Source organism: Aedes aegypti, chromosome 2 (genome assembly GCF_002204515.2).
Source record: "Aedes aegypti strain LVP_AGWG chromosome 2, AaegL5.0 Primary Assembly, whole genome shotgun sequence".
NCBI classification, from domain to species: domain Eukaryota; kingdom Metazoa; phylum Arthropoda; class Insecta; order Diptera; family Culicidae; genus Aedes; species Aedes aegypti.
In genome coordinates, this window is record NC_035108.1 from 263,553,096 (window position 1) to 263,574,095 (window position 21,000).

The 21,000-nt window shown below is 37.0% G+C and overlaps 1 protein-coding gene across 15 annotated transcripts in view; it reads right to left on the reverse strand.

The window, feature by feature from the left end:
- Positions 1-6,266: 6,266 nt before the first annotated feature.
- Positions 6,267-21,000, reverse strand: part of LOC5570893 (dual specificity tyrosine-phosphorylation-regulated kinase 2) — a 414,629-nt gene continuing 399,895 nt past the window's right edge. For 8 of the 15 annotated variants that reach the window (XM_021844970.1, XM_021844968.1, XM_021844976.1 and 5 more), the window contains 2 exons: positions 16,053-16,279; positions 6,267-8,149 (listed from right to left, as the gene is read on the reverse strand). In XM_021844970.1, the coding sequence (XP_021700662.1) occupies positions 7,824-8,149; positions 16,053-16,279 (553 nt within the window). In that variant the 3' untranslated portion in view covers positions 6,267-7,823. Of the gene's footprint in view, positions 8,150-15,476; positions 15,760-16,052; positions 16,280-21,000 lie in introns of all 15 variants that reach the window. The other 7 variants (XR_002500512.1, XR_002500511.1, XR_002500510.1 and 4 more) reach the window with 7 other exon arrangements.

The window sequence follows — 21,000 nt, forward strand, 5'->3', positions numbered from 1 at the left end:
TCGTATTAAACCGTGTAAATCCGTGTTTTATTACCGTTAAAGTTCACTTCTTACAGGAAGAATCATCTTTAAAGATCTAGAGATTTGATGCTCATATTGATATGGTTGGCCCCTTCCCCCAGGGCACCTGGAACCTACTATAGAGTGGTCAGTGCATGGTTCTGAATATTCTGCTGGACGCATCATTTTGAAGTTTAATGCCCGCTTAGATGTACAGTATTGGACAAAACATTTGCAACTTTTTCGATTTTCCATACAAAATGACCAACTTTGGTAAACTAGATCTCAGTTATTTATGGATCGATTCAAATGAAATTTTCACAGAACATCGGATATAACTTGAATTTTAACATATATTTTTGAATGATTTTTCCAATCACGAGTTTATAAGTAATAACGGTTTAACTAAAGTGTAATTTTTGACGAAAAATTCAAAACTCAAAATCTGATAGCCTCACACAAAAACTGTCTTCAGCAAACATCTTCATCTCGTTAAAATCTACAACTTTGCTGAAGATACCATGAAGCCATTCCTTCAATATGTTTAGTTATGTCATTTATAAAAAATCGTCAAAAAAATCACTTTAGTTAAACCGTTACTGCTTTTAAACTTGTATTGGAAAAAACATTCAAAAATATATGTTAAAATTCAAGTTATGTCTGATGTGCTGCCAAAATTACATTCAAATCGGTTCATAAATAACTGAGATATAGATTACCAAAGTTGGTCATTTTGTATGGAAAATCGAAAAAGTTGCAAATGTTTTGTCCAATACTGTAGCTCTAGATTCTAGTATTCTGGGTTCCTGAACTAAACACTAGATGAGAGCACATTTTCCCATATGTTTGAGCTGAAAAACCCAAATTACTTTAATTTAAATTCGCCAGCTCATAGAATGACAAAATGAGATGACATTTTCAGGAAGTCTTTCTCTAACAATAACGCATAATCCTGGATAGTGCCTCGTGAAATCATACAACTTTATTTTTCTCCCATACTGAGCTGGGCCAGTCTAGTGTAGATTCTACAGGGCAAATTGTAGCCTACTCACTTGAAAAAAGTACGGATTACGGTGAAATTTCACCTTAATCTCAACAGCTGAACAATCTGTAAAAATTTTGAACATAATCATGAAGAAAAACAAGAAAATGGCCCGACCGGGAACCGAACTCCCGACCTTCCATTCAGGAAGCAGGCTTGCTACCACTAAGCCAACTTTCACTGTTTGTCAATGGTGTGCATAAACTAAATCAAAATGAAGCTCTTGCCTGCCAGAGCGGTCTTCACACGATTTCACCGAAATTCGGTGAAGAAAATGCTGTTACTGTGCTGTTACAATAGAAATATTAGTAGTAGAACGCTAATGGCGCAATTTTCATGAAACTGAATTAGTTTTTTATCACCTTTAGCTGTATTTTTTCATCAATTGTTCGATGCCATGTTGTAGTGGATGATTTTTAAATTGATTTGACACTTTGAGGACCGGTACTCAAGCTGTCAGCGCGTGGCAAACTAGATGTTGGTAACGAATCTATGACATTTGGTCGAAAGACATTTGGTAGGAAGACATTTGGTCGAATGACATTTAGTCGAATGACGTTTGGTCGAAAGTACATTTGGTCGAACGGACATTTCGTCGAATGGACATTTGGTCGAAAAGGTTTAGTTGCGATACAAAGCATATGATATTTGGTCGAACCGACATTTCGTGGAAAAGATAGTGGTCGAATCTAAATAGTATGAAAACGAAGGTTAACGTTTAGTCTGACTATCGTCGAGAGTAGCATTTTGTCGCTAATACAAGAGTGTTCAAATAATTGAAAATGTATTAGCCATTTTACCAACAATCTATATGCGATAAGCAAAATTTTGTTATTCAATTTGATGGACGCTCTTCCAATATATTGATCAACCTCTTGTGTTATTTTGACGTTACATGCTGCTTTCGTTTCGGGCATATTAGATACGAGATAAGCTGATCTTAAATGAGAGCAAGACAACTTTTGTCATCTCAGTCAACTTGTCTTCCCTTCCCCGATACATAGAATTAGCACAACTTTATTTTTTATAATTCAAAGCTTTTACTGCAAACTCTGTTTTTCACCCGAGGTCATCAACACTGTCAGCAAAGCCATACATTTGCTTGAGGAATGTTATTAAGCTGGAAGTCACAACACTTAAGCCAATTGGCCATAAGTAGAGTTATCGACACCTAACATTCACTTCGTCATAAAGATGTTCCCTAAAGCAAATTTTTGCTGCCGTTTTAATTATAATTTCCGCATTTAAAAATCTTACCCACGTCCATAAGCTGCAAGACCCGAAATTCAAAGAAAGATCAAGAGCACTATCTCCGAATGCTTCCATCAAATGAAAATCAGCAATTCATTACAAAGAACGAGGACATTTCAAAAGAATAATAATAATGAAAACGTTATGTTCACATCGTTGAGCAATAAAATAACTTGTTGAGCAGTTTTTCAAAAAATGGTGATATTTTCAAAGAATATTAAATTCACTTGAGTTGAATATCTCAGTCAATGTACAAAAAACTACTTCCAAAATTTTCATTTGAGTAATTATCAAAATCCTCGATTTTGACATAACTTCAAATAACAAATAAAAGATGTATGGATTAAAAAAAATACATAAAATGTCTCGTTTTTTATTCAATAACAGCGAATGGTTCAGATTATTCAAAAGAATACGTTATCTTACCAACTTTGCAAAACTTGGAAAACAATACTCAATTTTACCAAATGATCTTTCAATAATCCATTTGAAAATAACGAATCTATGACATTTGGTCGAATGACATTTGGTCAAAAGTACATTTGGTCGAACGGACATTTCATCGAATGGACATTTGGTCGAAAAGGTTTAGTTGCAACAGGAAGCATATGATATTTGGCTGAACCGACATTTCGTGGAAAAGATAGTGGTCGAATCTAAATAGTATGAAAACGAAGGTTTACCTTTAGTCTGATTATCGTCGAGAGTAGCATTTTGTCGTTAATACAAAAGTGATTGAATAATTGAAAGAGTATCAGTCATTTTACCAATATTCCATATACGCAATCCCACTTTTGACGCCTCAGTCAACTCGTCTTCCCATAGATTTGCTTGAAGAATATTATTAAGCTGGAAGTCACAAAAAGCCAATTGGCCATAAGTAGAGATACCGACACCTAAAAATCACTTCGCCATAAAGGGTTTGCTCAAACAAAAATTTTCCTTCCGTTTTATTCCTAATTTCCACATCAAAAATCTTACCCACGTCCATAAACTGCAAGACACGGAATTCAAAGAAATATACCGAGTACTCTCTCCGAATGCTTCCAACAGGTGAAGATCAGCAGTTCATTACGAAGAACGGTGACATTTCAAAAGAATAATTAATAATAAAAACATTATGTTCGCATCGTTGAGCAATACAATAACTTTTTTAGTAGTTTTATTCAAAGAATGATAAAATTTTCAAAGAATAACAAATTCATTCTTAAACTAAACGTCATTCGACCAAAATAAATGTTTCGAAGCAATTCGACCAAATGTCCATTCGACCAAATGTACTTTCGACCAAATGTCATTCGACCAAACGTCATTCGACCAAATGTCATTCGACGAAATGTCCTAAAGCCGAAAGTAAGCTTCCAACCAAATTTTTGTTCAACTAAACGTCATTCGACCAGAATAAATGTTCCAAAGCAATTCGACCGGCTTTAAGACATTTCGTCGAATGACATTTGGTCGAAAGACGGTTGGTCGAATGACATTTGGTCGAAAGTACATTTGCTCGAAGGGACATTTGGTCGAATGGACATTTGGTCGAATGGCCTTAAAATATTTCGTCAAATGACATTTGGTCGAATGACGTTTAGTTGACGGATACTTGGTCGAAAGCTTATTTTAAAATGATTTATTGAAAGATTATTTGGTAAACATGATTATCGTTTTCTAAGTTTTGTACATTGACTGAAATATTTAGCTATAGTGAGTTTATTATTCTTTTCAAATATCATCATTCTTTGAAAAACTATTCAACAAGCTGTTTTATTAGTCAAAGATGTGAACATGATGCTCTTCATAATGAATTGCTGCTCTTCATCTGATGGAAGCATTCGGAGAGAATACTCGGGATCTTTCTTTTAATTCCACCCTTGCAGCTTACGGACGTGGGTAAGATTTCTGAATACGGAAATCAGACTTAAAACGTGGGAAAAATTTGTTCTAAGAAAAATCTGTAGAGCGAAGTGTCTTATTACTTTAACTTTCAGCTTAATGTTATTTTTCAATCTAATATGGCTTTGCTAGCGGTGTTGATGACCTCGGGAAAAAACAAAGTTTGCAGAAGAAACTTTGAATAATTGAACAAGATAATTGTGCGTATTCTATGTATAAGGTAATGGAAAATGAGTTGACTAAGGTGAAAAAGTCGGCATGCTTCTATTTAAGATAAGCTTATCTTAACTCGCAGAACATTGAAAAAGTAGCACGAAACGTCAAAACGCAAGAGGTTGATGAATATGTTAGAAGAGTAGGGCCAATCAAATTGAATAAACAAATTTGATAACCGCATATAAATTGATGGTTAAATGTAGTTATTCAATCACTCTGAGAGTAAGCGACAAAATACTTCTCTCGACAATAATGAGACTAAACGCAAAACTTTGTTTCCTTACTATTTAGATTCCACGAAATTTCGGTTCGACCAAATGTAATATGATTTATGTTGCAATTAAACCTTTTCGACCAAATGTACATTCGACGAAATGTCCATTCGACCAAACGTACTTTCGACCAAATGTCATTGGACTAAATGTCATTCGACCAAATGTCTTTCGACCAAATGTCATAGATCCAATTCGACCAAATGTCCTTTCGACCAAATTTACTTTCGACCAAATGTCATTCGACCAAACGTCATTCGCCCAAATGTCATTCGACGAAATGTCCTAAAGCCGTTGGTAACACGAACAGTAGCGACATAAGCATTCTTAGGTTAATGCTTCTACTGCTGTTTCCGAACTGTTCGCTAGTACCTGGTAATATGGAATATAACCTGGAATATATCTATTTATAATTTTCATATATAATTAAAGCCAAATTTTTAGAGGCCAGACCGGTCTACTGGTTCCTACACCAATGAAAATTCTACAGCCAACTCTCCCTTAGTCAATAGTTCGTATATCCATATCGAGTTGGAGAATCATAGTAAAAGTTGCCCGAGCAAAGTCCAACATCAAAATGAAAGCAAGTTGAAAACATATATTGTTTTCAGCATCAAGTTGATATCATAATTCGATAACAATTTATCAATGAAATATTCGATATCATATTTTGTTTTCGTTTTGCTATCATTTTAAATTTTTGGTTCTATTTTTTTTTATTTAATTATAAATTTATTCGTGCTACATGTTTAAATACTATGAGAATATAAAAATAAATCATTTATCTAGTCGCAGCCACATTTTAATATCAATCAAAAATATGTATATCTCAATGAGTTCTCAATTTGCTCTCAATGATAGCAGAAACTGTTTTCAATTTGCTTTCACTGACAGCAAAAAGAGTTTTCAATTTGATATCATGGGAACATTTTTCTGCTCTCAGTTTTGATATTTTAACCGTTAAAACGACCAAAATGACAACAAACTGAGTTATCAAAATCCGCGACATCACAACATCAAAATTAGTTTTCAATATGATCTCAAGCTTTGCTTGGGTGGTTTACATGGCTAACTCGATGGTCCATTGGATCGCAATTACAATGATTCGAGTTCTGTAACTGGATAATCCAGATAATGGTTTTGTGTTCTGTAAACCAATGTTTCCTAACTTGACCCCTTCAACATCGGGTTATAGAGAGTAGACTGTATTATATAACTCATTGCGTGGCAGAAAGTAAACCACACGCTAAAGTTATCTCAACCACAGAAGCACGATCTTCAAAACTCATAACCACTTACGGTGGCGTGCTCAGGTACCCATCTAGTACCGGCCACCAAAAGGCACGCGCATATGCGTTTCGCACACAGATTCCGGACATTCCATCTTATCATCTTCATCGTCTCGATTGTCGCTATGCTCGTGGGCAAAAGAAAAAAAACGATAAGAGGTGGTGCTCGTTTGGCATCTTTAGCGAAGCACCCTCTTCAATCGGATGAAAGTGAATCGCATTCCTTGTCGTTTCGTAGTTTTAGTAGGAGTGTCTGGCTTTCGGCTTGTTTTACCTAGCGATGAGTGTTTCTTTAAACGTCAGGTATTTTGGTTATTCATTACTGTGGGTATTTAATTAAAATTTTTATTTTCGGTCACTGATTCCAAGAATGTACATAAAATAATTTGTCCATTATATAAGGTTGATAATCCATACATTTATACTTGCTTTATAGTAAATCAGCATTTTGTTCTGCTCGAATCGCAATCAATAGTTTTGTCTGGAGAGAAAAGTTTAGCAGTGGAAAATGTTTGATTGAAGAAATGTCAGCACTGTGATTATTATTACTTGTTGTCACCTGCGAGATAGCATTTGATCATTTTAAATGTGCTTTTCAATTTCCAAAGATTACCTAACAAAGTTCTGTCGAATGAAATTGGTCTTAATGCTTAGATTAACGAATTGTTTCTTTTACTTCCACTACGGACTATGGATCACTTGCATCAACTGCTGATTACGATAATTCTTTTTTAGCTTTTGTTTATTTGATTTCTTCTGCTTAATAAATTGTTAAATTTTGTCATCTGGATTTCCTTTAAACAATAAATTACAGTTACTTTATGGATACATGGTATTATATTACCGTTAAAAGTCAGTCATACTGTACAAGTACACTAATTGCCTCGATACTGGATTCAAACACTCGCAATCATCTGTCCCTGGCCTCTTTCGCTTGGTCTTTCCTCATCCTTCGCTACTTGGAATCGATCGAAGCTTATTTAAATGTATCATTACTTCCTGTCAAACGTCCCTGTCAACTGGATAGAGAGGAATCAATCTTAGGTACCATTCACATCCTAAAGTCTATTAGCAATGACGGCTGCTGCACCAATATCACCACATTTATCATCACCATCATCAGGCTTTCAATGAATTATAACGCATAGCTACCTCTACGCTAAATATATGGGGAGTTCTTTTGGGAGGATTCGATGGTTCTCCTTCCGACCGGACGCAACAAATGACCACTGAAGATTTCGATAAGTCTAATAAAACGCTGAAAAAGAAAAAGCCGTTGCGGGAAATATTTCTACGAGAAGAGATATCGAACGGCATGTAACCTGTTCCAAGCACTTCGGAGAGCTCGTCTCAATTTATAGTCTTGATAAGAGAGTGACCCTGGCCATTCGAGTGCGTATCGATCGGAAGTGCGAGAATCACGTTTCTATGAGGAGATTCCCACCTTACTATCTTATATACAGTTTGATCTACTACATGCTTCTGTTTTATTTAGTCTACCTTATGGAGATCCATCACCTAGGGAGAGAACTCCGCTACGTTTTTTTTGGGAGGAAGGCAGTGGGAGGAAGATTAATCTCTGAGGATTATGGATACTGATTAACATTTCATTTCATAGATGCTCTTTGTCTCTATAACTCGAATGTCCCGTCCAGATACGCACGGAACTCTATACACTGCACTACAAACTATTCACAGAGTTACGGATTCTAAAGAATATCCCCTATCCCCTATGTAACTATTCGTAGCCTAGTGTAGCATTCTGTAGAGTGTAACGTATAACCGAACGGAGCCTGGACTGACCAGCTTCTAGATCAAGCTGATGATCTTGCTGGTGTCCTTGGCTTTGCTCAGAGTGTCATGTCATGCCCGACCGAAAATGGCCGATACGTCTCCGGTGCTCTGCGAGTGAGGCATTCCGCCATGGTGATGATGATGGTGACTTCCCACGTGGTGACTCGACGGATACTTGGAGCTGGACGTTATTGCCTGACTGCTTCCGTGCTGATGGTTGGTGATGGAGCTGCTTCCGTTGTTATTATTGTTGTTGTTGTAGCTGCTACTGCCACTGCTGCTGCTGATGTTGGTGCTGCTGCCACTGTTGTTGTTGGACGAATTCAGGGTCGTCTTTCTGGCGTGGTATAATCGGTGCAGCGAGTACTGTTGTTGTGCTGTTTCAAGATCTGTTGCTAGAATGAAGCAGATAGAGGGAGAAAGTTCAATTATAATACGAACGTTACACAGAGACAACTGTACACAGTCAGCGGAGTTGGTTAAGTGGAATGTAGTACATACAACATGACATGCAAACAGGTAAAGTGATTCAAATGAGCACGTGTGAACAAAACGAACAGAGGAATCTGTAAAAATGTTTATTAACTTTTACTAAAACATAGTGAACATGGTAAACACGGTAAACAAGGTAAGTGCTCATTAGGACCCATTCTAGGTGCTTTAATCACTTTATTGTTTGTAACAATTTCACTATAGATTCCTTAGGAAAATATTCCAGGCATCCCTCAAGGACTTCCTCAACAAATTCTTCCGGTTATTTCTTCTCGGATTTCTTCCAAAAAATCTGCCCGACATTCCTTCGTTATTTCTGGCAAAGGATGCTCAATTGAATAAGCCACGATTTTTTAAGTTATTTCTCCTATAATGCCCAATAAAACTTCCTCTTATCTAAAAAATCCTGCAAGGATTCCAGGACCTTCTCCTTGTCTTACTTCAAAGTCTCCTACAATACTACTTTTAGAGAATTCTCATAAGCTTCTTTTATAAATTTATTCAGGTTCGGCTGAATGTATTTTTCCTCAAATTCTTCCCTTCATATATTCCTCTAGATGTTTCTGCAAAAATTCTGCAAGTAAGGGGCGATCCATTAATTACGTAAGACAATTTTCGATTTCCTAAAAGTAACTTCATAATATCTGCTAGCCAACAATGAAAACATTTCCCAAATTTGAGCTTTTTTTACGGTTTTAAATCGTGTCAAAAAGATGGTTGCAAAATGGGGGTGGTTCAAAATAACCAAATGGATGGAGTAGAATACCATTTGGTATGGAGAACGAAGAGTCAGCAACCAAGCTTCTCCATGAGTTTGCTTTGGGGCATGGAAATGCTTATTCGTAAATAAAATCATCGGAAAAGCTTACGACTTAGGAAAAAAATTGAAACATTGTTTGATTTCACCGGGAAAATCTGAGTTTACGTCCACACATGTGTTGTAGCAGCAACTTTTGGGTAAACATATTGGAACAGCGTTTGGCAAATAATACAAATTGAAACATTCTAGCAATGATTCAATGAGTCGGTCCATTTTACCCCATCAGTATGTATTGGACCATGTTCCCCTACTCGAACAAGGAAACATCATACGCTTCTCGGTATCAGTAGCATCATAAATGTGTAAATACTTGAGCTCTTATTTTGAGTAACAATAACGGCATCGGCTGCGTCCGAAAGCAGGTCAATTTTCATATGGAACAGAAATGTTGACGTGTTATTTGCTTTAAGGAAGCCGATGAGTCCTCTGCACTTCCACAAGAAAACACTGGGTGCTTAGATATGGGAAAGGATTGTTTGTTTGCAGAATTCGTTCAATAAATAAATTAATTTGGAATCAATGCATGAGCAAAAATTGCCGATACTGTTTTCGTCACCGTACACTACGCGAAACCAGACATGATTAATTCCGATTCCGTTGACCCAACAGGAGCAAGCAATAGAATTGAATGGCCAAACACTACTCCATAGTAATTGCTCGTTACATTTTATACAGTACTGGACAGAATAAAGTACGCATTGGCCGTTTTCACATACTAAATGGTCAAGTTTGGAGGCTTACATCTCGGTTCCTAGATGTCCGATTGACCTGAAATTTTCACCGCAGCTTGAAAGTAACCTCAAATTTGCTAGGCTAGAAATTCATAGTTTTTCATTAACAAACTTTAAAATTATCGCAAATCTTAAATTTTGATAAAAATGACAAAAATTTGAAATAGAAATAATTTTTAAATGGAAATATTTAGAGCAATATGTCCTTCTGCAAAAAATTGCAATTTGATAAGACACACAAGTTTGCAGAACATAATTTTTCGGTAAAACTGATTGTTTTCAAAATATTTTCAATATAAAATTATGCAATTTTTCGCAAGTTGAGAGATTTCCAATAATTCAAAAGATTGTGTTTCAAATACAGTGATATTTCAATTGAGTAAAATCTATGTTATATCTAGGCTGTGGTGAAAATTTCAGATCAATCGGACCACTAGAAGCTGAGATTCAGATTTCCAAACTTGACCATTTTGTATGGAAAAACGGCCAATGCGTACTTTATTCTGTCCAGTACTGTTTAAAGTCGACTTTCTCAAAAGCATACCCTTCGATTATCTTTATAACCTTACTTGGCAAATCTAATGTCTGGCTCTAAATTTGGCCATATTATAGTGGTCAAATGTTTTTTTTTTTGTATCCCTTCAAAGATGCTGCAAGTAATCCAATAATCCCTCATTCCAGGATTTGTCTTATCATTTTTACAAGTATGCCACCAGGTATTTTCCAAAGGATTCCTCCAGTTATTGCATCTGATGTTTCTTCGGGAAATCTTACAGAAGTTTTTTACAGGAATCCCTTCAGGGTTCCATCTAATTCTTTGGGGACAACTTCTGGAATTTATACAGAGATTTATTCTGAAATTTCTCCTGCGATTCCTTTAGGAGTTCTGCGAGGAACTTCGCGGAGGGTCCGCCAGAAACAATTTATTCCAATTATTCCAGCAGACATTATGCTGTTTTTATTGTAAAGATTCTTTCTTGAATTTTACCAGGATTTCTTCAGTTATTCCTTTTAAATCCTCCATAAGTTCATCCAGGGCTTCTTGCGATAGTTCCTCAAGCGATTCTTAAGAGGCTTCTCCAGTTTCAAGGATGTTCATTAGGGTGCGGCTTATTTTCTCAAAAGTTTTCAAAACAAAAAATTCGTGTGCTCTACTGAATTCAAATCTCATTTAAAGAGAAACCTTAAAATCTGAGCCAAAAATATTAACATTAAGGTGTGGCGCAAGCGTCTTGAAGGTGAATTTTCAAGTTATAAAAAATGACCTTCAGTGAAGTACATATAACTTGGTTATTTTTCAACCGATTTTGAATCTTTTAGCACCATTATCTTTCAAATTAAATTTATGGAAACTTTGTTGGACACCGAGTTTGTCTAAAATCAAAATTTGACAAAGTTAAAAATACTTCTATCTAAATATTTCCTCATTTTGCTAAGAAAATAATTTTTGTTTGACCATAACTTCATAAATACTCAATCGATTCTGAATCTTTTTACATGTTTTTGAAGCAAATTTAGTTGTTTTCAAACTGTCCATACAAAATATTTTTCTAGAAAATGGTTTTTACTTAGTTATTCAACAAAAAATACCCAAAAACGTGATTTTTAATTGAAAAAATCAAACTTTTTTGGATTTTTCAAGTTTTTTCGCCGGAAATTGCATTTTTTCTATTAAACTTAAATTTATAAAGCATCTTGCCTTAATTACGAGTTGAATAGTGCACATACTTTTTAACATATGCAAACATATTTTTGTTTCCGAATTATTTAAAAATTGTTGCAAAGTCCTTCCCAAAGGTAACACAAATGAGAAAGATCAGTTTTAGCTTTAGAGATAATATTTAACCGGCAAAAATTTAAAAAAATCTGGCATTATTCATTAAAAACTAATATTTTTGTGCAGATTTTGCTGAATAACTTGGTCAAGGCATTTGTTTTGTGAAATGTGATGCATGAGAGGTTTGAAAACAATTGAATTAGCTTCAAAAACATGTAAAAAGATTTGGAATCGGTTGAGTAATCATGAAGTTGTGATCAAACAAAGTTGAAATTTTTAGTAAAATGAGGAAAAAGTTGAAGTAAATTACTAAAAAAAACTAAAACTTGTTTTGATTTTAGACAAACTTGATGCTTAGCTTAGCTTAGCTTAGCTTAGCTTAGACTGACTACACATATCAATGGTTGCCATTTCAGCTGGGATTGGCCATAATCTTCTTCAGTGTGCATAATTCAGTGCCTCTATTTATACAAGGTCAATAACGGCGCCGGCCACGTCCTTGCAGTCAGGTGGGATTGGGGGAAGGAATGTTAGTGTGTAACCTTTGCTATTTGGAGACCGTGTTTGCCTCTGCATCTCCACAAAGGTTACTGGGAGGGATGCCTGTTAATGGGGAGGATCGTTGGGTCAAAGGATTCACTTTGATAAGCGATTAGACCATGATAAACAATGATTTGTGAGATATATACATGCTTATACGTAAATATAATTGTTCATATAATTTCTATGTAGAGGAAAATTATGCCGACACTTGAGGTGACGAACCATTAAAAGTTTGTTGAACAAATACCTAAATGTAACATTCCTACAGCTGTCAGTACGAAAGCATGTGTTATTATATTTTACTTATTTGAAAAGAAACAAAAGACTCAATTGGTTGGGACATCATAGAACACTCTTATTCTTATGCCGACACTTACAGTGGCGAACCATCCAAAGTTTGTTGAATAAAGTGAACCTTTCGCAAGTCTACACTTGTAGTGTCGAACCATTCAAAGTTTTCCCAATTACAAAAATAAAGGTATATAAGGGGTGTTCTGAAAAAAAAAGTTAAACATAAACAAATCATGAATCAGAGTTTGTGTCGACACTCACAGTGACGAACCATCCATACTTTGTTGAAACATCACACTTACATCCCACCATTGTAACGATTAAATGTGCAGTCATACATATTATATAGATTAGAAATAGCAGCATGAAACGAGCTCACCAATTGATCCGTTATCCCTGACTGAGCAGCCACAATCCACTTTCAGCTTCACTCGTCTGCTCGGCTAGCACTCAGAAAAAAAAAAAATAGGTGCGCGACCCGAAAAAAAACACGGACGACAGCTCGGGCTTTCTTGACGCACTGCCCAGGAGCAAGCGTCAAGGTCGTCGAAAGATCAAAAAGAACGAACCGATCGCGGCACTTCCCAACTTACTCCAACCGAACTCCCCGATCACGCCACCCTTTCACTTACTAGACCGACGCGCGACATGTTTGATCCTGCCCTCGTCGCTCGCTTCGGCAAAAGCAAGCGTCAAGGTCGAAAGATCAAACAGAACTAACCGATCGCGGCACTTTTTCACTTACTCCAACCGAACTCCCCGATCACGCCACTTTTTCACTTACTAGCTGTTTTGATTTTAGACAAACTTGATGTTCGACAAAGTTTTTATAAATTAAATTTTGAAGGTATTGATGCTAAAAGTTTTTAAATCGGTTGAAAAATAAAAAAGTTATATGTATTTCACTGAAGGTCATTTTTTAAAATCTGAAAATTCACCTTTAAGACGCTTGCGCCACCTCTAAATGTTGATATTTTTGGCTCAGATTTTGAGGTTTCTCTTTTAATGTGATTTGAATTCAGTAGAGCACACGAATTTTCGGTTTTGAGAACTTCTGAAAAATAAGCCGCACCCTAATGTTCATAGATATTCTTTCAGAAATTATCCCAGAAGATGCTTCCGTACACTCCGTATTAATCCGTACATTCCTTTGAAAACTCATCCAACTCCTTCCAGAAATTATACCTAAATATTTCTTAAGATTCCTTCAAAGATCTGTTCCAGGAATTCATCCAGAACTTCTTAACAAAATTCACCCAGTTATTCTTTCCAGTACTTCATCAAAAATTCCGGCAGTTATTCCTTCTAGAATTCCTTCAAAAACTCCCCCAGAGATTTCCCTGGAGATTCCACCGAAAGTTCTTACAAAACACCCTTTAGAATTCCTATTAGAAATATTAGACATTTTTTAGAGAAATGCTTGGAAAGATTGTAAGTGAAGTCCCTAAAAATCCTTAAGGAGGAAAATTTGAACAAATGTAAAGATTTTTTTGAAGAAATCGATATAGAGTGAGTTAGCTATTCATATAGCTCAATTATAAAATCAATATATTTTCACTGCTGTCCATTTACCGTTTTGATTCATATTACGGACAGCTTCAAATTCCGGACACTCTCGTTTGTATGGGAAACATTTCACACGAAATGTTTCAATTTTCGCCGTCCAAAAGTTCTCATTCTCGAGGCTCATTTTATTAGGTTTTTCCATAAATATCATTACAAATTTATAATGCCCAACTACCTTAGACGTCTCTTAAGTGATTGAACGATTTCAATTGATGATTTGACTGTTCCATTAATGATTATCATGAGCTGTCCGTAATTCGAATCAAAGCGTCCGGAATATGAGGCGAAAGTCACACAACCAAATCACTTCAAATTTTGGGAGAATGATTTTCATCATAATTGACATCGATTAAACATAGGAGAGCAAAAACTTCAAAATTTGCATAAGTCTAATGTCCATCAATGAGAGTCGCAATGGTAACATGCAGGAAATCTCAATCGTCTGTAATCCAAACGGTGAGTTGATAGTTGTTTCTACCAAAAAAACTAAAAATAAAATCTCAAACGATACTAATCCTTTTAGCGTAGCCAAACACGGTCGAGGGCGGTCGAAAAAGCCAGAAGTCTACTAAGTATTTTTCAGAGGAATATTCTAAAAAGATCTAGCTCAAGTATTTTAAAAGTCTTGCAAGTGCAGTTCGTAGGAAGATTTCAGCAATTCATCAGATTTTCACAGGAATCCTTGTTCAGTTAAACCTTCCAGGTTCCATCAAGAAGCATCTTAAACGATTTTTCAAAATTTTGAAAATTTCCCCAGGTGTTTCGAAAGGATTTCATCCGACATTCGCTAAGATCTTACTGCTTAGACATTTTTCGTAGATTTTATTAAGAATCAGGCATGCAAGCTTTTGGAGGCTACTGTACATAATGAACTTGCTAATAGCTTTCGTAGCCTGATTGGAACCATTGGAAGACTACAAACTAACAATGATTAAACAAAAAAATCAGAAACAGCCTCGAATGTCACTCCTGAAAACTCCGTTTTCACGAATAGCCTATTTCTCCGAACAGTTTTCAGCACTCATTTTCAAAACTATCATTTTTTTCAATGTTCAAATTTCATGATTGGTGGAGGTTACATCTTCCTCGGCATATTTGATAATACCAATCAAATATCTCCTTCTTTTAATTGTTGTCATTCTTCCTTTGTTGTCATCATATTACTGAAGACTATGTTTCCACCTTTTTGAACCACATCACCTTGCGGGAAAGACAGTCTTGTTTTTTGAGGAATAAAATTCGGGGAAATGACATTCGGGTAAAACATAAATTTTAGAATGAAAATTTTATAACAGATAAGGTGCGGTATTCCTCTTCAGGCGTCTAAGATGCAAGAAGATGTCGTAACATATGGAAACTAACAAACAACACGAACAACTTTCATTCGATTCAAAATGGCCAATGATATGCTTGAACTACTGGCTGACCGACACAATGATGACCGTTCGACAGATGTTCTAATTGCAAGGGACAATGCCAAACACATAATACACTACACTTACGAGCAGTATCTAGAAAGAACAGTGGTAGGTATCTATATCCGTGCAAGCATCCAATCCTACTTTAGCTCTAGGGTAGGTACTCTAGGTAAGACATCTATAGCTAATCCCCCGCTCCACGGCAGGAAGTTTCGACGAATGCAGCAGTTTCAGTTGCTCCCTTCCTTCTTCTGCGTGTCGAAGATGGAGATAAGCTCCTTCACCGAGGTGCAACTGATGATCAGTTTCGTGAGCTGCTGCTTCTGGCCGGAGCTTTTGCTCGACTCTTTGGTCTGTTTCTTTTTGCCTGCGCGTTCGTGCAGATTGACGGCGTATTCGAGTGGAAATAATTCACAAGCAGAAGCACACAAGCGATAACAGGAAGAAAGAGAAATCAAAAGTTAAAGAAGAGTAGTGGAAGCGTGAAAGGTGTGTTGAAAGCTGGAAAAAAGGAGGTGTAGAAAAGTGCTCCGAGCTTTCGTCGGCTGAAGCTTTTTCATAGAACTTGCAAGCAAGCTTTCGTGCAATCACCCACCACCCTCTGGTCTGCTGCTTGGGTGGTTTGATTGAGGAGTTTCGAGGGGAAAGCGATAAACTCACCTTTGACTCGCTCCTTAACGTAGCGCTGCCGGTTGTTGGGAGTCTTTATCTCCGGAAGGATTGTATTTGGTGTCATTGGCTGAGATCGTTGTAGTTTTTGCATGAAACTGAGTTGATTATCACTGTTTTCCTTGGACTTGGACGAGACGTACGTGGAGGACGCACTTGGCTGGAGCCATTCGTGGCGGGCTGCCTCTTCCGGTGTCATGCGTTTCTTGGGATCCCATCTGGAAGCAGAAAGATTTGACGTCAATTTTATGATACGCTAAGCTTGACCCTAAAATAGACAAACAACCCCAACTAAGTAATAAAAGTTGTCTCCCTCAATCAATCTCAACGGAGCAATATAATGATGAATGATAGAAAACGGGAAATTAATTCGTAGTTTTCATGGCTAACGTTGGGGCCTTCTTTAGCCGAGTGGTTAGAGTCCTCGGCTACAAAGCAAAGCCATGCTGAATTTGTCTGGGTTCGATTCCCGGTCAGTACAGGATCTTTTCGTAAAATGCAAATTTCCTTGACTTCCCTGGGCATAGATTATCGTTGCACCTACCACACGATATACGAATGCGAAAATAGCAACTTTGGCAAATAAATCTCTCAGTTAATAACTGTAGTTAAGTTGAGAAGCAGGCTTTGCCCTAGTTAGGACGTAATGCCAAGAAGCAGAAGATGGCTAACGTTTGCGGTAATCAAGTTAATAAGGCAGATAAAAGGATTTTCGTGTTCACATTTTCACACGACACGTTCATTTTCTTCCGCTTAACTGTGATTCGATATAATCAGTTCCTATTTGCCCTTGGTTCCTACGAATGGTGAAACATTGCAGCATTACGGTCGTCAAGAGCATCGAACGAAACCTTCACCATAACACCGATGTGAACCTTAATTGCAGAGTTGGAGAAAATGGTTCAAAATGCCAATCCTTGGTTTCTGTTTACCCTGGTGTACATAAGTTGGAATACCAATTCGGAAACTATGAGTTCAATGAGGCCTTTTATAGCCTAGTGGTAATGCCCACAGCTACAAAGGAAAGCCATGTTGAAAGTGTCTGAGTTCCAAAATAACACCAATTGTGCATTTTGAACTGCTCTCTTTTCACGCTTTAGTTAGAGTAAAGCACGCGGTGTAGTGAAATATCCTAAAATTGATCCAAATGAGAAAATACAGTTAACTCTCCCTTACTCGATAATTCGTATCTTGATATCGAATTAGAGAACCATAGTAGGAGTTGGTTTTCATGGCTACCTCGATGGATTGCATTTGCACTTATTTTCTGTTTTATAACTCTATACCTCCCCAACTCGACAGTCCCTTCAACATCGAGTTACGGAGAGTTGACTGTTGAACCAATATTTTCCCTTCAACTCGTTTTCCGAGAACTTTGCATGATAGTTTGCCGGAGCATCGGTTAGTGACGTAGTACGTACTTACGGAATTATTTCTGTTCGTGTTAACGCTTTCATTCATAACCAGCAGGAAGCCGAGCCAAAACGTCAATTGATTCGTTCGAGGTGAACTGTGTGTATATAGGAGGGCACGTCGGAAGTGGCCATGAGCGAACACGAATGAGTTAAATGTTGCCAAGCGAGTGCCAAGGTGAGCACATGGAAGCTTTTCAAGGAGTACACCAGTTGGAGTGAGTTATAACCCTAAACTTCAATTGAAGAATGGAACATTGAAGACCGTACAATATCAACATACATTCTTGGCATTTTTTTCCATTGATATTAAGTTATAAAGAATTTTAATTGTTTTCTTAAAAATATATTCACAATTCATCTGAGCATCTCGTCAACCAGTTATCCTATGTATTTGGAAAATTCTAAATTACTTATGGAATCGATTGTGTTAAGCAAAAATCGCACTGTAGGAGGGACAGTTGTTCATTTCCTCTAGTACAATAAAACAGAAACTGATTTAGTGTGTCGTGTGTGCTTCCAAGGATGGCGACCATGAATGCCGTGCAGGAAGTTGACGTATTTAACTCGGAAATTGACTGGATAATATGAAAGTTTAATGAACTGTATATGTGGTAGGGAGGTTAACACAGGATTGGCATACTGTAGGTGTAAAGGCCACGTGAATCTGGATAAATACAATAAACTCGTTACTGAGTTTAGTCTTTTAGTTAACCTATTGACAATTCGAGTGACAATTAGAAGTTCGGCAGTCAAAACTTCGGTGAAGTTCGGCGTCGGTATTCTAATTTGGTGCTTCGCCAACGCATAAGGATTGCCTTTGTCGGCGTAGCACTTCGGTAGAATGCCGACGCCGAACTTCGGCAAACTTTTGTCGGTGATATTTCATTTCTCTCATGAACTTCGGTCTAAAGTTAATCTGGATGCACAATATTAGCTGATTAACATCATCGCGTGCACATCAGGTGGAGTTGAGAGAGAGTTGTCTTTCTTCTTTTTCGTTATCATAGAAGTCATTTGAAGGGATGAACATGAGTCGTGACTTTATCAGGATGATTTGTCGGCTGATTTCCAACCACTACTCGTTAGTAAAGCGCCAACAGCACTTCGTTTTCTCTCATTTCTCCGAGACCATGGTGCCCCATGACGGGCTCATAGCTCGAGTTGTCGGATCCGATCTTCGCATTGAAGTAGCCCATGAAGATCTTGATATCATCCTTCGAAAAATTCTTTTTGTCAATCAATTCGGTAGCATTGGTTGGCGCATTACATTGGACTAAGGTAAGGTTTCAATCCCGTATTCTCAATTTGGTGACGATTATTCTCTCATTTATAGGCTCCCACTTCATGAGCGCGACGTAAGCTTGGCCGCTAAGCAGAAAGCCAACTCCACGGTGCCGAGGAGCGTGTTCACCTCGAAGGCCAGAATATAGCAGAATCTGTCCCGATGGTATTCTGTGTTCTCCAAAGTTTGGCCAACGGACTTCGCCCAGTCGAGCTTTATGCGACGCACCTCGTTGGCGAGTTGTACCAGTTAGTACTTTCTATTTTTCAAATCGTGTCCGTTGTTTCGCGCTAAAAGTCGTTGTCGTTAAAACAGTTCGTAATCTTTAGTTGAAGAACTGTAGGGCTGCTGAGAAGGTCGAACTTCTCAAGCACGGAAGTGAGCAGCTTTATCAGTCGATCCACCGAGCACTTCTGAAGGTATGGGAAGACGAAGAATTGCTCACCGGCTGGTTGGATGGCCTCATAGCCCAATCTACAAGAAAGGACAAAGACTGGAGTGTGACAATTACAGAGGAATTACCCTTCTGAATTTGGCGTACAAAATCCTGTCGGGCATCCTGTTGAACAGACTGAGACCGCTCTAGGAGTCCTTCGTCGGCGAATACCAAACTGGTTTTTGTGAGGGCCCATAGACAACGGACCAGATGTTTAGATGTTTAAGGTCCTAAGGACTGTTCATTTTATAAAGTGGACACCTTGTTTATGCTATATCTTTTTATTTATTAATGAAATCGTGAACGGTTTTCTGTGTATCGTTCAACTATTATTCTACAATGTTATGAAAATACAGAAACTTACAAAATGCTTTCGGTTGAAGAACTAAATAGTTTTTGCAAAAACTCCTAAGAAAAACTGTTCGTCAAGTTTAAGCATTATTTTTCGCATGAAAAAAATCCTAAATTCAATGAACAAATTGTATGTTGGTATCCTTTACTATTCAACTTAAGGTAGAGCTTTTAAAAACATCAATAATATTCCATCAGTTCCTGACGCTGAGTCAATTTAGTGATCTATTCCTTACTAGTGGTCCCGGCAAACTTCGTCTTGCCATCAAGTAGGCTGTTGAAAAACGCCATGAAACGCTCCGTGCAAAATGGAAGTTCCGTTCACTCCTGTTTTTTCTACTTTCCTGTTAAATATCCTTTGCTTTTTATGCACACAAACACGTCGGAACACTTCAGGAACATAACTATGGAACAACTTTCAAAATCCAATAGCCCGTTCTCAAGCCATTTCGTGACATACAAACACACTTCCATTTTTATTTATATAGATAAGATACTATATTATTACTTCCGTCTGGACGTACTTTAAACCTTAAAATTCTACTCATATCAGTTCCATTTAAATTTAAGATATTTTTCTTTAAAAAAAATTGATAAAAAATGATTTTATGATATCTGCAAAATTGCTTCTCCAAAAATAACTTGATATTTTTTAGCAAGCTTCTAATTGATGATGCTTTCTAAGTACAACCATTTTTTGAAAATAAAAAATATAAATTGTCGAATTTTCCTGCCGATTTTTAATTTTTAATCCTTGATTTTGATAACCTCCAATAATCGACCGTTCTAAACGTTGTGCCTTATTAGTGTGAAATCATATTATTTTGGTAACTTTTTTATTACCACAGCATTGTACAATATTAGTCGAACGATGTACAGAAAACCGATTTCAATTTCATTGATAAATTAAAAAGATATTACATGTCCAAAGTGTCCACTTTTTAAAATGAACAGTCCTTAGATGAATTTCGGCATTATAAGTAGCAGACTCACCATCTGTTTATTGATTTCAAGGCGGCGTACGACTCACCCAGACAACCAGAAGTTGCGTGAAAGTTCACATAATAACTCGTTTATTCATGCAAACTACATCGAAACCGCAAAACACGGTGGATAAAATCGTCAGATGGATGAGTTTCTTCGCATACAACACTTTTTTTCTAAGTTCATTTATACATGTTGTTTCATCCCGTACACTCGTACAAAGAAAGTTGAATCAAACCGTAGCAGCTGTCAAATCAACATTTGTTTTCATATGATCAGTCGCATAAGATCACAGGTTAGTTCGGTAGAAAATTTAGACTCTCGCATTGTATGCTATTATTCCGGCAAAACTAATTAGGCTGATACGTGCTACGCTGGATGGTTCGAAATCAAGTGTTCGGATCGCAGACGAGGTGTCAGGTGACGGGTTGAAGCAGGGAGACGCACTTTAGAATTTACTGTTCAACATTG